The following is a 15,928-nucleotide window of genomic DNA, read 5'->3' as shown; positions in this document are numbered from 1 at the left end:
TAGAGGGAAGAATGACCCTCTTTGGGCTTGAGCAGCTGAAAGGATGGCAGTGCTGTTACTGGGAGGCAACTGAGGGAGGAGCAGGTTTGGGAAGGAAGAACAAGGGTTCATTTGCACACATCAAGCCTTGCGTGTCTGTTAGACATGTGAGAGAAGATGCTGCTCATCAGCTTGCTGTAGGAACCTGGAGTTTGGAAAAGAGGTTGAGGCTGAGGATACACATTTGAGAGTTGTTTGGGTGTAGTTGGTGCTTAAGGACATGAAGTTGGGTGGAACTTAACAGAGGCACAGGAGAGGACCAGGGGTCCTCGGACAGTAAGATGGTAAGAAAGAGTCAAAAACCAGCCACGGTTCTGAGAAGGAGTGATCAGAAAAATTGGAGGAAATCCAGAGTGTCTTGGAGCCACATGAAGCAAGCATATCAAGGAGAGGATCATTAACTATGTCAGATGCTTCTGTTAGATCAAGGACAAAAAGAGCCACGAGTTGACCAATAGATTTAGCAGCCTGGGTGATGCTGGCAACCCTGACTTTGGAGGGCAACTTTGAATAGCATTGTGGCCAAAAAAAAGCTTGCCTAGAGTGTGTCTGAAAGAAAGGAGGGGGAGGAATTGGAAACAGCAAATGTGGAAAGCCCTTTCTAAAACTCAACCCGTGTTCATGATTTTTACATGTCAACAGAGTGTCTCCACTGACCATCTGCACACAGTGATGACCAACACACCGTGGTCAGCTGGTTCTAATCTGATTGTGTGTTCTGCTCTTTCTCTCTTTTGCTGTATTATGACTGTGTGAGGGTAGCTACATAGTCTTCTGTTTTTCCTGCATCACAAAGATGAATCACTGCATGTACCCCTATTGTTGACCTTTGGGAGATTTCCATTTGTTGTGATTATACACAAATGGCAGTGGAGAGAAGATCTTTCTACATGTTCAGTATTTCCCTCTGTGATGATTTCCTGAAAATGGATTTCTAAGTGGGGTCAGCCCTCCACGTCTCTGGGTTCTGCATCCAATTGTGGAGCACAAATACTTGAAAAGCAAAACTGCGTCTGTGCTGAAGCAGGTACAGACTTTTTGTTCTTGTCATTATCTCCGAAACAATACCGTATAACTGCTGTTTACATAGCAGTTTTTACGTTGTAGTAGGCATTCTGAGTAATCTGGAAGTGGTTTAAAGTGTGCAGGAGGACATGCCTAGGTTCTGTGCAAACACTACACCATTTTTGTATAAGATACTTGCACACCTGCAGATTTTGTTTCCTGCCAGGAGTACTCGAATCAGTCCCTCCAAATAATGAGAAGTGACTGAATGGGATTAAAAAGTCAGAGGCTGTAAACACTTGAAAGACATCTAGGGGCAGGCACTGTGGCACAGCAGGTTCAGCTGCTGCCTGCAATGTTTACATCCCAAATGGGCACTGTTCCCTCCCTCCCTCCCTTCCTCCCTCCCTCCCTTCTTTCTTTCTTTCATTTATTTGAAAGTCAGAGTTACACAGAGAGAGGAGAGGCAGAGAGCGAGGTCTTCCATCCTATGGTTTACTCCCCAGTTGGCCGCAACAACCAGAGCTGCGCCAATCCAAAGCCAAGAGTCTGGAGCCTCTTCCGGGTCTCCCATGCGGGTGCAGGGAGGACTTGGGCCATCTTCTACTGCTTTCCCAGGCCATAGCAGAGAGCTGGATCAGAAGTGGAGCAGCCAGGTGTCGAATCGGCGCCCTTATGGGATACCGGCGCTTCAGGCCAGGGCGTTAACCCTCTGCGTCACAGCACCAGCCCCCTGCTTCACTTCTTTCCAGCTCCTTGCTGATGTGCCTTGGAGAGTAGCAGAGGATGACCTGGGTGCTTGGGCCCCTGCACTGATGTGAGAGACTTGGAAGAAGCTCCTGGCTCCTGGCTTTGGCCTAGCCCAGTCCCGTCCATTGTTGCTATTTGAGGAGTGAACCAATAGATGGAAGATCTCTCTCTCTCTCCATCTCCCTCTCTCTTCTCTGTAACTGTGACTTTCAAATAAATCTTTTTTTTTTTTTTTTAAAGACTGGCACATATTCCTAAGTTGATGAGTTTTTCTAAAAGATTGTCTATTTGTCTATCTGTATTGCCACAAGGGGTGAGGGTACTGTTTTCCTCCTGTCTGCATCACATAGGGTTATGTTCCTATCTCTTGATTTTTGACGTTTCTCGTAGGTCTGAACTGTGACGTCACTGGTCTACATTTGCGTGGCTTTGCATAGTGGAATGTTCTCCAGATCCTTGTGTTTTGAAGACAGGCACTTTCATTGTTGCTGCTGTTGCTAAAGCTCTTGGAGGACCCAGTCTGCTTGGTCATGTGGGTGTGTGTGTAGTGTAGGCAGCTGGTGGCTGGCTCTGATAGGAAGGAAGTTTGATGTGTAGAGAGCTTCTGAGTGTGTGACCCGGTGCGCATGTGGACAGTGTGTGTTGGGGAGGGCTTGGGGCCTGGGGTAGAGGGAAGATGTCACTGGGCTCCCTGGTGGCTGCACTCAGTCAGCTGACAGTAGGTTGTAAACAGTTGCCTTCTGGGGAGAGGAGAGTGAGGGAGAAAGGAATGCAGAATGATGTTTTCTTTTTTGCTTTTTTTTTTTTTTTTTTTGACAGGCAGAGTTAGAGAGAGAAACAGAGAGAAAGGTCTTCCTTTTCCATTAGTTCACCCCCCAAATGGCCGCTGCGGCCGGTGCACCGCGCCAATCCAAAGCCAGGAGCCAGGTACTTCCTCCTGGTTTCCCATACAGGTGCAGGGCCCAAGCACTTGGGCCATCCTCCACTGCACTCCCGGGCCACAGCAGAGAGCTGGACTGGAAGAGGAGCAACCGGGACAGAATCTGGTGCCCCAACCGGGACTAGAACCTGGGGTGCTGGCGCTGCAGGCGGAGGATTAGCCAAATGAGCTGCGGCGCCGGCCAGAATTATGTTTTCTCTAGCAGAGTTGGTCATATGCAGAATTATTAAGCAGTGTCCATGTATATTGTTAAGAAAAGCAAGAGCTACAGCATAGTTGGCTGAGATGATGTGCAGGGCCTGCCCTGGTATACAGTTATTTGATGACAGAGATGGGAGGGAGAGTGGTGGCCGCAGGGGGCCCTCAGAGCATGACCAGTTCGAAACTAACGCAATCCTTTAAAAAAAAGAAAAACAGAAATAAAGAATGAGGCCTCTTCAGACTCTACCCAGCTCCCTGCCCCTTAGCCTCATCCCAGGGGCTACCTAGTTATCAGTTAAGGTAGCTTCCTCTCGATTCTTCCATGCATTTATGCACGTTTACAGATGTACAGATGAACCACCAGATATAGGGGAGGGATGGGCTGGGGGTGGGGCAAGAAGCTTCCTGCCCCCTCAAAAGGCACCGCCCACCCAGCACCACCTGCAGCCTGGGAGCTCCTGACATGGTTCTCTTGAACACTCTAGGGAGCTTTTATTCAGTTAGTCTTAATACTTATTTTAAGATTTTCTTAAAATTTTTAATTCGTGTATTCAGTAGGCGGGGGGAGGGTGGAGAGTTGCGTTTCCCATTCTCTGGCTCACTCTCGGGGCTGGGCCAGGCTGAAGCCTGGAGCCAGGAACTCCATCCACATCTTCCATAGTGTTGGCAGGAACCCAATTACTTGAGCCAGCACTGTTGCTTCAGAAGGTCTGCAGTAGCAAGAAACTTGAGTCAGAAACCAGAGCGGGGAATTGAACCCAATCACTCTGATATGGTTCACGGGCATCTTTTCACAGTTTAAACTCCCATACCTAGGGAACTTTTAAAAAGCTCAGCGTAGGGCCGACATTATGGCATAGTGGGAAAAGCCACTGCCTGTGATGGTGGCATCCCGTATGGGCACCGGTTCAGTTCCTGGCTGCTCCACTTCTGATCTAGCTCCCTAGTAATGTGCCTGGGAAAGTAGCAAAAAATGGCCCAAGTCCTTGGGCCCCTGCATCCACATGGGAGACCTGGAAGAAGCTCCTCCCTCTTAGATTTGGCCTGGCCCAGCCCTGGGCAATGTAGCCATCCAGGGGTGAACCGGTGGATGGAAGATCTCTCTCTCTCTCCTCTCTAACTCTGACTGCCAAATAAATGAATACAATAAATAAATATGGGCTCGGTGCCCCTAAAGGATCATCTTTTCAACAGTTACAGATTCTGCTATTATCCATGTGGGAAAAAATGCAGTTCTGTCTCTATACCTGCCTCACAACATTTGTAAAAATAAAACCCAAATTGGACCACAGATCTAAAACCTAAAAAGGAAAACCATAGAACATCTAGAAGAAAACACAGGAGGAAATCTGTAAGGTTTTAAGGGTAATCAAAAGTATTCTGGGTGGTTCACAAAAAGCATTAACCGTGAAAGGAAAGTCGACAAAATGGGCTTCATCAAGTGAAAACCTCTGCTCTTCCAAAGATGCTGTGCAGGGCAGCCATAGGACCAGGCGTCTGGCACAGTGGTTAAAATGCCCTTGTGGGGTGGGTGTTGTGCCACAGCCAGGTAAGTGTCTGTTGGGACACCTGCGTCCCCTGGCAGAGTGCTTGTTGGAATTCTGGCTGTTTCACTTCCTATCTAGTTTCCTGTAATACATCCTAGGTAGCAGTGGAGATGATACAGGTGCTGGGGGCCCCGGCTTCTGCTTGGCCCAGCTGTGGATGTTTTGGTCATTTTGGGGGAGTAAACCAGCAGGATAGAAGATCGCTCCCCCCACCCCACACACACATACTCCCTCTCTGTCCCTTTCTCTGCCTCCCTACCCTCCCTCTCTGTCACTCTGCCTTGCAAGTAGATGAAAATAGAGAAACACTGAAAGAGTTTAAAAAAGAATTGGAATATAGTGACACCACAAAATATTACTCAGCAGTACCAAAAAATGGACAACTGACACAGTAGCACAAAGGAGCCTCGGAAACTTGCTGAGCCGGGGAGTGTGAAGTGTAGGGGTCTGTGTGTGTGGAGTCTGAGACCCGGAGGGAGCAGGTGAGAGGAGGAGATGACCCAGGGAAGAAAGCGGGGGGCCCTGGACCTATGGAGACAGCCTGGGAATGACAAATGTGGTGGTTTACAGTGTATGTGTTTGGCAAACCGCATACTCTGTGTGGCTGACTTTATTGTATTAAATGATGCCCTAATAAAATTGATATAATGACATATTGATGCCCATTTTGTGCTGCAGGCCAACTACACGGCAGTCTCTGGGTTGACTTCCACGGGCAGCTGGGTTGAGCACCAGTGTTCTGTGTCCTGTGTGTTTGCACGCCATCTGTTCAGATCGGTGTGTGCTGGAGAACAAAGTGTGGGCCACCAGATCTGTCAGCAAAGTCTCCCTACTTGGCCAGGCCCTCACCGAAGGGCGGGTTTACTTTCCCACACACAGGGCAAGGCTGGGACCTGCGGCCTGAGGGGCTGGACTAGACCAGATCCAGAGCACTGTGGGGAGGAGCCTCCCAGGTGAGGCTCAGGTGTTTCAGCCTCTGCTGGCCTCTGGTATGTGATTACACCTGCAGCTCCCCGTGCCCCTGCCATCCTGGCCTGCTGGCTTCACTGACCCTTTGGCCCATTTGTGTTATCTCACACACACTGCTTCTCACCTTTGTGGTCCATTAGAATTTATTTATTTGAAAGCTAGAGTTAGAGAGAAATATCTTCCATCTACTGGTTCATTCCCTAGATGGCTACAGTGGCCAGAGCTGGGCCAGGCCAAGGCAGGAGTCATGAGCTTCATCGGAATCTCCCACATGGGTAGCAGGGGCCCAAGGACTTGGGCCATCTTCTGCTGCTTTTCCCAGGCCACAGCAGGGAGCTGGCTTGGAAGTGGAGCAGCTGGGACACAAACATTGGTTTGGATGCTGGCATCATGGATGGTGGCTTTACTTGCTATGCCACCTCAGTCCCAGGTGGTTCTGCTGTGCAGCTGGGGGTTCTTGGCCAGGTCTATTCCTTATAGCCTTTGGAGAGCCGTTTTAAAAAAAAATTTATTAATTAATTTGAAAGGCAAAGTTAGAATCTTCTACCAGTATGCTCCCCAAATGGTCTCATTGGTTGGAACTGGGCCTGGCCAAAGCCAGGAGCTTCATCCAGATCTCCCATGTGGGTGATAGAGACCAAGTACTTGGGCCATCTTTGTCTGCTTTCCCAGCTGCATTAGCAGAGAGCTGGATTGTAAGAGAATCATCCAGGGTTTGAACTGGCACTCAAATGCAACGTCATAGGCGGCAGCTTAACCCACTATACCACAACACTGACCCCTCAGGAAGCTTTTAAAGCTGTCAGTACCTGGACTCTCCTCCTGGACTTTTTAAGTATTTTTTAAAAAACAAATTGTTTATTTTTATTTATTTGAAAGGCAGAGAGGCAGACATATCTTCCTTCACTGGCTCACTCCCGAAAGCCCACAGTAGCTGGTCTCGGCTGGACTACAGCTAGGAGCCTGGGACTCAGCCTGGGTTTCCATGTGTGAGTCAGGACCTGCATTCTCCAGCTGTGACTCCAGCTGTGACCTACTGCCCCCTAAGGTGCACCTTAGCAGGGAGCTGGGCTTGGGGGCGGAGCTGCGATTCAGACTTAGGAGCTCTGCTAATGGATGAGATCGAGCCAAATGGCATTTCTTTTCTTTTTTTTTTTTTTTTTTTTTAAAGATTTATTTTAGTTTATTTGAAAGGCAGAGTTACAGAGGGGTACAGGGAGAGAGAGAGAGAGAGAGAGAGAATCTTTCTCCTGCTGGTTCACTCCCCAGATGGCTACAACGGCTGGAGCTGCACCTATCCAAAGCCAGGAACCAAGAGCTCCTTCCAGGTCTCCCATGCGAGTGTGGGGGCCCAAGAACTTGGGCCATCTTCTACTGCTTTTTCCAGGCCATAGCACAGGGCTGCATTGGAAGTGGAGCAGCCAGGACTCGAACTGGCGCCCATTTAAGATGCTGGCACTGCAGGCAGCAGCTTTACCCGCTACACCACAGTGGCAGCCCCACCAAATGGCATCTTAACTGTGCCAAGTGCCTGTACCCACCTCCTGAAAATTCTGATGTCAGTGTTGTGGGGCAGAGTTCATGCCTTTTGTTTTGGTTTTTGAAGGTCAGCTTATTCTAATATGCAGCAAAGACACAAAATCAATCGATGAGGCAGTGACTCTTAAAAAATCAGTTTTACTGAGACTGGAGAAAAGGGCCCTCTCACAGGTTGTTTTGAAATGAGAAATTAGCAAACCATTTGCAGGATAATTTGGTAGTGTCTATTCAAATTTAAAATATGTGTATGCTCTAACCCAGTAGCTCCTTTTTAAAGAAATTGATCTTATGGAATTAATAGCATGAGTTCATAGAATTATGCTTTTAAGAATTCTTAGTGCTGTATTGATCATGATTGGAAAAAACTGAAAATAATACAAATGTTGGGGTCAGTGTTTTGGAGCAGTGGATTAAACTGCCATCTGCAACGCCAGCATCCCATATGGCCACTAGTTTGAGTCCTGGCTGCTCCACTTCCAATCCAGCTGCCTTCTAATCTGCAGAAAGCTTTAAAATATGACCCAGATATTGAGTCCCTGCCACCTGCATGGGAGACTCAGATGAAGCGTCTGGCTCCTGGCTTCAGCCTGGGGCCCCAGCCCTGGCCTTTGCAACCATCTGGTGAGCGAACCAGTGGATGGAAGATCTCTCTGTCTCTTCCTTTCTCTCTGTCACTCTGCCTTTCAAATAAATAAGTAAATAAATCATCCGTGTCTCCTGTGTAGGTAGCAGGGGCCCAAATACTTGACTCAACTTCCACTGCTGTTCCTAGACCATTAGAAGGAAGATGGATTGGAAGTGGCGCAACATAGACATGAACCAGCGCCCACATGGGGTGCCGCCATCGCAGATGGTGGCGTTACCTGCTACGCCACAATGCCAGCCCCCTTCAAATAAGTAAATAAATCACTTTAAAAAAATACAAATACTTCCTAGTAGAAATCTGGTGTAATAAACCCTAACACCATGCTGTGGAATGCTACACAGCCATTTGAAAGATTGTGTCCCTGCAAGAAAAGATGAACATGGTATGTCGTTTGCAGATGGAAGCAGATTGTGGGTCAGTATAGTTAACACAGTGTGTGGTCCATGAAGAGTAGCTTTGTGTATGTAGACTCGATAGTGCAAACAAAGGGTTGTGTGTAACAGAGGGCAGTACAGGTCAGTGTGTGAGATTACTATGTAGTTACCCCTAAGGAGTAGAATTAGAGGTGAAAACCTTACTTCTTATCATTTGCGGGGATAGATATTAGGATTTTTCTATAGCTTTCATTATTTTTAATAAGAATTTAATATTTTTAAGATTTACTGTATTTATTTGAAAGGTAGAGATATGGGGGTGATGGGAGAGATCTTCCATCCTCTAGTTCATTCCCCAAATGGCTGTAACAGCTGGAGCTGGGACAGGCAGAAACCAGGAGCCAGGAGCTTCATCCTGGTCTCCCACGTGGGTATAGGGGCCCAAGAACTTGGGCCATCTTCTGCTGCTTTCAGATGCATTAGTGGGGAGCTGGATTAAAAGTGGAGTAGTAGGATTCAAACCAGCACCTACACGGGATGCCAGCATTGCAGGTAGTGGCTTAACCCATTACACAGCAACACTGGCCCCCAAATTTAAAATTTTTAAATTCACAAACTATTTAGAAATTGTTTTCAATCTGGCCCAGACAAGCTGAACTGCTTTCCTGTGGCTAGTGCCAGCTGGAGGGGCGGGGCTGGTTGCTAAGGGTGACCCAGCAACCCCTAACCCCAGGGACCCCTGCACCTGCTGATGGGGGATGAGGCCGTGCAACACATGCCCTGCAGCCCAGGTTTGCAAATTCCCCCTTCCCTTATTTCTTGTCTTGTGATTGTTCCTCCCTGTTGCTTGGTGGAAGTAATTTTTGTGGCCCCTGTCACTCATCTTCAGGTCCTGTTTTTTTTTTTTTTTTTTTTTTTTTTTTTTTTTTTTTTTTTAATGAAGAGGAGCAGAGGAGGACCTTGGATACTTCTGTACATAGACAACTCAAAAATTGGACCTAGGTAGTGATTTTAGCTTCACGTTCAGCATTGTTTGTTTACTTTTCCTGGGCACAAGTGCCTGCAGTCTCCTGGGAAGCAGAGATGCAGGCCTCTTATCCTCTCTCACAAGCACAGAAGTAGACTCAGAGGTTAAGTAGCCTGCCCATTGGTATAGCACAGCAGTTAATGTCAGGGATGAGAACCTGCCCCATTAGTTTGGTCCTTTAAAAATTTTTTTTTTACTTACTTGTTTATATTTATTGGAGAGGCACAGAGTGAGAGAGAGACTGAGACAGACAGGGAGGAATTTTGTATTTGCTGCCTCATCTACAGATGCCTGCAGCAGCAGCAGCAACAGCTAAGCCAGGCCAAAGCCAGGTGCCAGGAACTCTGGGGACCCAACTACTGAAGCCGTCACCTGCTGCCTCCCCGAGTATGCAGTAGTCAGAGCTGGAACTGGAAGCAGACCCAGGGTTTGAAGCTAGGCACTCCAGTATGAAATGTGGGCACCCCAGGCAGCGTCCTCACCACTCTGCTGAATGCCCACCCTGATCACTCTGTCTTTCATTGGTAGTGTACACATGACCCTTTCAGAAGAAATGAGAGCTAGAGCACAGAGGTTGGGAGTCACACACTCAAAAGTCCTCAAGTGCCAGGCATATGACATAAATGAACGAAGAGACCAGGGTGTCAGTGGATGGGGTGCTGGAATCTTTGGCCAACTGTGGAGCCAAGCTGACCAGATAACCTGAGTGATCAAGAAAAGCTATTAAAACAGGACCTTTACTGAATAAATTTCCTTATTTTTACATGCCAGTAATCAATTCAAATTTTAAAAAATGTATTCTTTGCCAGTGAGTGTTGTGGCACAACAAGTTAAACCACTTCTTGGGACTCTGGTGTCCCATATCAGAGCAATGGTTCAAGTCCTGGCTGCTTTGCTTCCAGTCCAGCTCTCAGCTAATGTGCCTGGGAAAGCAGTGGAACATGACCCAAGTGCTTGACCCTGGACCCACATAGAGAGACCCAGATGGAGTTCTAGGCTCCTGGCTTTGGCCTGGCCAAACCCCAGCTGTTGTGTTGGGGAGTAAACCAATGGATGGAAAAACCTCTCTCTCTCTGTCTGTCTCTCTGTCTCTTTCTCTCCCTTCCAAATAAATAAATAAACCTTTAAAAAAAAAAAAAACACTTTGAGTTAAGAAAATGTCTGCCAGCTGCATTTACTACCTGGCCACGGTTGCACAGTTTTTGCTTTGTCCTTCAAAGACATTATTTTTAATTGCTACATAGCATTGCATAAGTTTGATGAGCTTACATGAGCAATTCTTTGCTGTGTGATCTTGAGCAAGTTGCTTAATCTCTCTTTGCCTCAATTTTCTCTTTTGTCTAATGAGGATTATAAAAGGGAATACTTTATAAAGTTAAGAATTGAAAAAGTACATACCTTGAAGTATTTAGAACAATGCTTGGCATAAGTAGACATTAGACATGTTTGCTATTTGTTACTGTATTGATAAGTACATTTTTGCCCAGTTTTTTTTTTTTTTACTTTTTGTAATAAATTTTATAGGGAGAATTATTGATTAAAAGTATTAACATTTTAATGCTCTTAATTTACATGGTCAAGGAGCCTTCTAGTAAGACTGTTGTGACTTATGTTTCAAGTAGGATAAAACTTGCCTATGTCCCTACATCTTCTGAAGCGTTAATGATCTTTCTCTCCTTTACTGTTCATCAAAACAGTTGACCTTGAGCATCTGTGGTGTCCTGGAGCCTCCTGTAGACCAAAACTATAGCCTGTCTCCTCCCCATTTCTCAAGCAGCAATGGGCTTTGGATTTGGAAAGTGATACTAGTTTGTTTGACTAATCCAGATGCAATCTCTCTGTCATTTAGTAAATGAATTTAACCTGTTTACATTTATTGTGATTTCTGTATGCACTGTGCTTTGTTTTCTGTTAGTGGATTCCTCAGGCCACCAGCTCAACAGATGTCTGAGCAGTGCTGACCTGGGGTCCCTGGGGTCTTTTCCAGAAACCACTCAGATTGAAGATCCCCGGGTGCAATGGCGGCGCGAACAGGAGCACATGCTGAAGGATTACCTGGTGGTGGCCCAGGAGGCCCTGAGTGCACAGAAGGAGATCTACCAGGTGAAGCAGCAGCGTCTGGAGCTGGCGCAGCAGGAGTATCAGCAGCTGCATGCCGTCTGGGAGCACAAGCTGGGCTCCCAGATCAGCTGTGAGTACCCCCCACTAGCAGAGGCAGTGGCCACGCCGAGTCCTGCCAGTGCTGCTTCTCAGAGCTGCCCATTTTTTCCCATCTCCACTCCTCGTCCAAACCACCATCCTCTCTCTACTCCTCTTCCTGCTCCCATCCGTGCCTTGCAGGAATTCATTTGTCATTTGCATTCCACGTCATTTCGCTATGTTGGTATGCATCCCAGAGTGCCACTTGGGTTACCCATCTCCTTGTTTAAAATCCTTCAGTGGCTAAGGGAAGAGGGCAATGGGGAGTTCTTATTTAATGGGTACAGGGTTTCTGTTTGGGAAGCCTCTCCAGTGTTAGCCTCTGTCTTATCTTCATAGCACACATCACAATACACCTCTTATACATCAGCAGTGCTTCGTCTACTCGAACATATGCCCCTGAAGGGCAGGGCTCCCGGCTTCCCTATGGGAGATCAGGTGTGCCGAAATCCCATGTCCTACCGTCTTGGTGCTGTGCAGTGCCCAATCAGAACTGCCAAGGAGCCCACTCCCCGTTTCCAGTGTGTTGGGGGCTTTTGTCTGTTACCACTGTTTGTAATAACCCACATTTCCTGGTGTTTGTGGAGTGCTTCCTAGGTGTCAGGTACTGTGTTCTGATTTTGCTGTTTCCCGCAAGTCCTCCCAGCAGTGCTATGAGCAAGTACCATTAAGACCCACCTTGAACAGAGAAGGAAGCTGAGGCTTGGGGTCAAGATTATGTCCAGGGTCCTCTGGTGCTGATGGACAGTCATCAGTTGCAAACCTGTTCTGTCCTGCCACCAGCTTATTCCATGCGAGCCAGGCTGTGGAGACTGTCACTGTGCCACGTTGTAGGCGTGGGCCACTGGACTCTTCATCCTGTGTGAAGTCCTCACTTTGCACAGTCCACGCTGCTGGCAGGATGGGGCAGACCCTGCTGGGTACTCACTTCCCCAGCCTTGCCCCTCCCCTGGGCAACCCGGGAAAACATGCGGACTCTCAGGGGTCATAGCCAAGAACCTTCGGGAGCTACTTCTGGGTCAGGTAGCCTCCTGAGACAGTGATGAGGGTTTTGTCACTCGTCGTTTGTGGTCAGCTTGGGCTGCCATAACGACGACGTGCCATAGACTGGGTGGCTTAACCCACAAACATTTGCTCCTGGTTCTGGGGAGTGGACTTCCAAGGTCAGGGCGCCTGCACGGTCAGGTTCTGGAGGGGCTCTCCTCCTCCCTTGCAGTGGTGGCCGTCTCACAGTGTCCTCAGGTGGGAGGGAGGGAGAGAGAGAGACAGCAGGGTGGCTGGTGTTTCTTCCTGTAGGGGTGCCAGTCCTATCCCGGTCCTGATGGTGTGTGAAGCTAAGTGGCCCCCAACGGCTCCTTCTCCAGTACTCACCGTGGCAGGTAGGACTTCAGCCTACAGAGGGATACGGTTCCTTCCAGAGCTTTTTCCTTCAGGCCTGGAAGTGTGATGTGAGTGTGTCCCTTCTGAAACTCAGGCTTGGAGAAGTGACTTTTCTTCTCTCTCGAGTCCCACAGCTTGAAAAAGTGGCATAGGCTCATAGGAATAAGCCTTGCTGTTTGGGGGCCAAAAGGTTGGCACAGAGCCAAGGTCGAACTCTGGAGAGCACCTGTTAATAACTGCAGAGGCTGAGCGGTACTTTTGCATTGGCCAGCTGTGCAGCCCCTCGCCACCCTGTCCACGGGTGGAAAAATGAGCATCCCTGGGAATAAGACCTGCTGGCATCTTATGTCTTCCAGTATGCTGTACTCAGAACCCCAGGGGATCCTTGACAAAAATTCAGTTAGTTACCGACTTACTTATTCAAGAGGTAAGGAGACTGGAGATGGAAACACAGAGCTTCCATCCAGTGTTTCACTCCCCAGATGCCTGCAACAGCCAAGACTGAGCCATGCCAAAGCTGGGAGCTGGGAACCCAACCCAGGTCTCCCATGTAGGTGGAAGGGACCCAGTGACTTGAGCCATCATCTGTTGTTTCCAAGGTGTGCGTTAGCAGAAAACTGGAGTCAAGAGCCAGAACCAGGCATTGAACCCAGAGACCGATATGGGATGAGGGCTTCTTAAACGCTAAGCTAAATGCCGTCCCCGCAGAAATGCCAAGTGAGTCCCATCATGACCATCCAGCAGGTCCATGGTGTAGAATCATCTGCAAGATAATTGGCCTATATTTTAAAAATAAAAAATGCAGCCTCTGTTGTGGCTCAGGGGTTAAGCTGTCACTTGTGAGGCTGGCATCCCATGTTGGAACACAGGTTCAAGTCCCGGCTGCTCCAACTTCCTGCTAATGTGCCTGGGAACTCAACAGATGATGGCCCAAGGACTCAGGTGCCTGCCACCCACATGAGAGACCCAGATGGAGATCCTGGCTCCTGGCTTCAGCCTAGCCCAGCCTTGGCTCTTGTGTCCATTTTTGGAAGTGAACCAGTAGATAGAAGATCTCTTTTCTCTGTTGTGCTCTCAAATAAATAAATAGATCCTTTTAGAAAAAAAATTGATTTATTTGAAAGAGTTAGAGAGAGAGAGAGCGAGACAAAGATCTTCTATATGTTGGTTCACTCCCAAGGTAACTGACAAATAAATAAATAGATCCTTTTTAAAAAATGATTTATTTGAAAGAGTTACAGAGAGACACACACACACACTAAGATCTTCTGTACTTGGTTCACTCCCCACATAACTGATGTGGCCAGGCTGGGCCCGGCCAGAGTGAGGAGCCAGGAAATTCCTCCAGGTTTCCAACGTGGGTGCAGGGACCCAAGTACTTGGGCCATCTTTGGCTGCTTTTCCCAGGCCATAGCAGCGGAGCTGCATCAGAGGTGGAAAAGCTGAGACTCCACCAGGTGCTCCTATGGGATGCTGACATTATCTAAAGGCAGTGGCTTTATCAGCTATGCCACAATGCAGGCCCCAATAAATAGATCTTTAAAAAATAAAATAAAATAAAAAAGAGAACAACCAGCAAAATGAAATGCTTGCTCCGTGAGTTAGACCCTAAACTGGGAGAGAAATCAGCCATAAAAGACCTTCTCAAACAATTGCAGAATGTTCTTCCTGTGACAGGGATGTGATAGATGTATCGGAGGTTGTCCTTGGTTTGAGGAGTTGCATGTGACATCACATCTACAGCTTAGTCTCAAAAAGGTCTGGGGGAGGCCGGCGCCGTGGCTCAACAGGCTAATCCTCCGCCTTGCGGTGCTGGCACACCGGGTTCTAGTCCCGATTGGGGCACCGGACTCTATCCCGGTTGCCCCTCTTCCAGGCCAGCTCTCTGCTATGGCCCGGGAAGGCAGTGGAGGATAGCCCAAGTGCTTGGGCCCTGCACCTGCATGGGAGACCAGGAGAAGCACCTGGCTCCTGGCTTCGGATCAGCACAATGTGCCGGCCGCAGCGGCCATTGGAGGGTGAACCAACGGCAAAAAGGAAGACCTTTCTCTCTGTCTCTCTCTCTCTCACTATCCACTCTGCCTGTCAAAAAAAAAAAAAAAAAAAAAAAAAAAAAGGTCTGGGGGAGAGGAAAGGAAAGGAAAAAGCAAGGTGAAAACTGTGGTGTGAGGGCAGTGAGCAGTAGGTGGCTCTGAAGGTGGGTTGGGATTTGTCTTTGGGCATCGTTTCTATTAATCACTTGTTGAGAGCTTCCTGTGCAGGATCCTACGGAGCAAAAGAACCCAGGTCGGGGAGGGATGGAAAAAATAGCTATGGGGATATATTGAAAACCAGGGGACCTAGGTGAAGTATGTGGCAATATGCATTATATTGTTATATCACATTTTCTGAGTCAGACGCTGCAAGTGTGGGGACTCCCGCCCCCACGAAGCCCAGTAGTGGGAGGTGGTGACTACTGGGCTCTGGGTTCAAGTCTTTGTCCCACCATCACTGACTCTGTCCTCTTGGGGACTGTCCTTCACCTCCCTTAGACTTGGCTCACTTAGGATTGACTGGAAATGTTAACAGTTCTTTAATCTTGTGGGTTCCTGGCTGGTTGTCTCACCCTCGGCTCTGCTGGCATTTTTTTTTTTTTTTAAGATTTATTCTATTTATTTGAAAGACAGAGTTACAGAGAGAGGTAGAGCCAGAGAGAGAGAGAGAGAGAGAGAGAGGTCTTCTGTCTGCTTGTTCACTCCCCAAATGACCGAAAAATGGCCAGAGCTGATCCAAAGCCAGGATTTAGGAGCTTCTTCATGGATCAGAGGCCCAAGGACTTGGGCCATCTTCTATTGCTTTTCCAGGCCATAGCAGAGAGCTGGATCAGAAGTGGAGCAGCTGGGACTTGAACCGGTGCCCACATGGGATGCCGGCACTGCAGGCCAGTGCTTTAAACTGTTATGCCACAGTGCCAGCCCCTCTACTGGCATTTTAGGCTGGGTGAATCTTTATGGAGACTGGCTGTCCTTGGGTTGTAGGATGTTTTGCAGCATCCTACAACAGTAGCATCCTCCACCCTAAGTGGTGACAACCAAAAATGTCTCCAAAGACTGCCAAGTGTGCCCTCAAGGGCAAAATCGCCCTCACTCACAAAGCCACTAGTGTAGGCAAAGCACCTAGCATAGTTTCCTGAGAACAAATGAATAGCTTACTAAATGCTTTTATTATAGGCTGCGTGTTGCATAATATTTTGAGAGTGTACTCAATGAGCCAGGTAGCCTGGGTTCAGATTTAGGATTTGTAGATCTCAAGTTAGGCCACTTCTATTTTGTT

General features: G+C 48.0%; 1 protein-coding gene across 1 annotated transcript in view; it reads left to right on the top strand.

Moving 5' to 3' along the window:
* Nucleotides 1–15,928, top strand: part of WWC1 (WW and C2 domain containing 1) — a 172,984-nt gene that overhangs the window by 80,055 nt on the left and 77,001 nt on the right. The window contains exon 3 of the mRNA XM_062188715.1: nucleotides 11,025–11,228. Coding sequence (XP_062044699.1) covers nucleotides 11,025–11,228 — 204 coding nt within the window. The remainder of the gene's footprint in view (nucleotides 1–11,024; nucleotides 11,229–15,928) is intronic.

Source organism: Lepus europaeus, chromosome 4 (genome assembly GCF_033115175.1).
Source record: "Lepus europaeus isolate LE1 chromosome 4, mLepTim1.pri, whole genome shotgun sequence".
Taxonomy (NCBI): Eukaryota; Metazoa; Chordata; class Mammalia; order Lagomorpha; family Leporidae; genus Lepus; species Lepus europaeus.
This window is presented reverse-complemented; position numbering and strand designations above follow the sequence as displayed.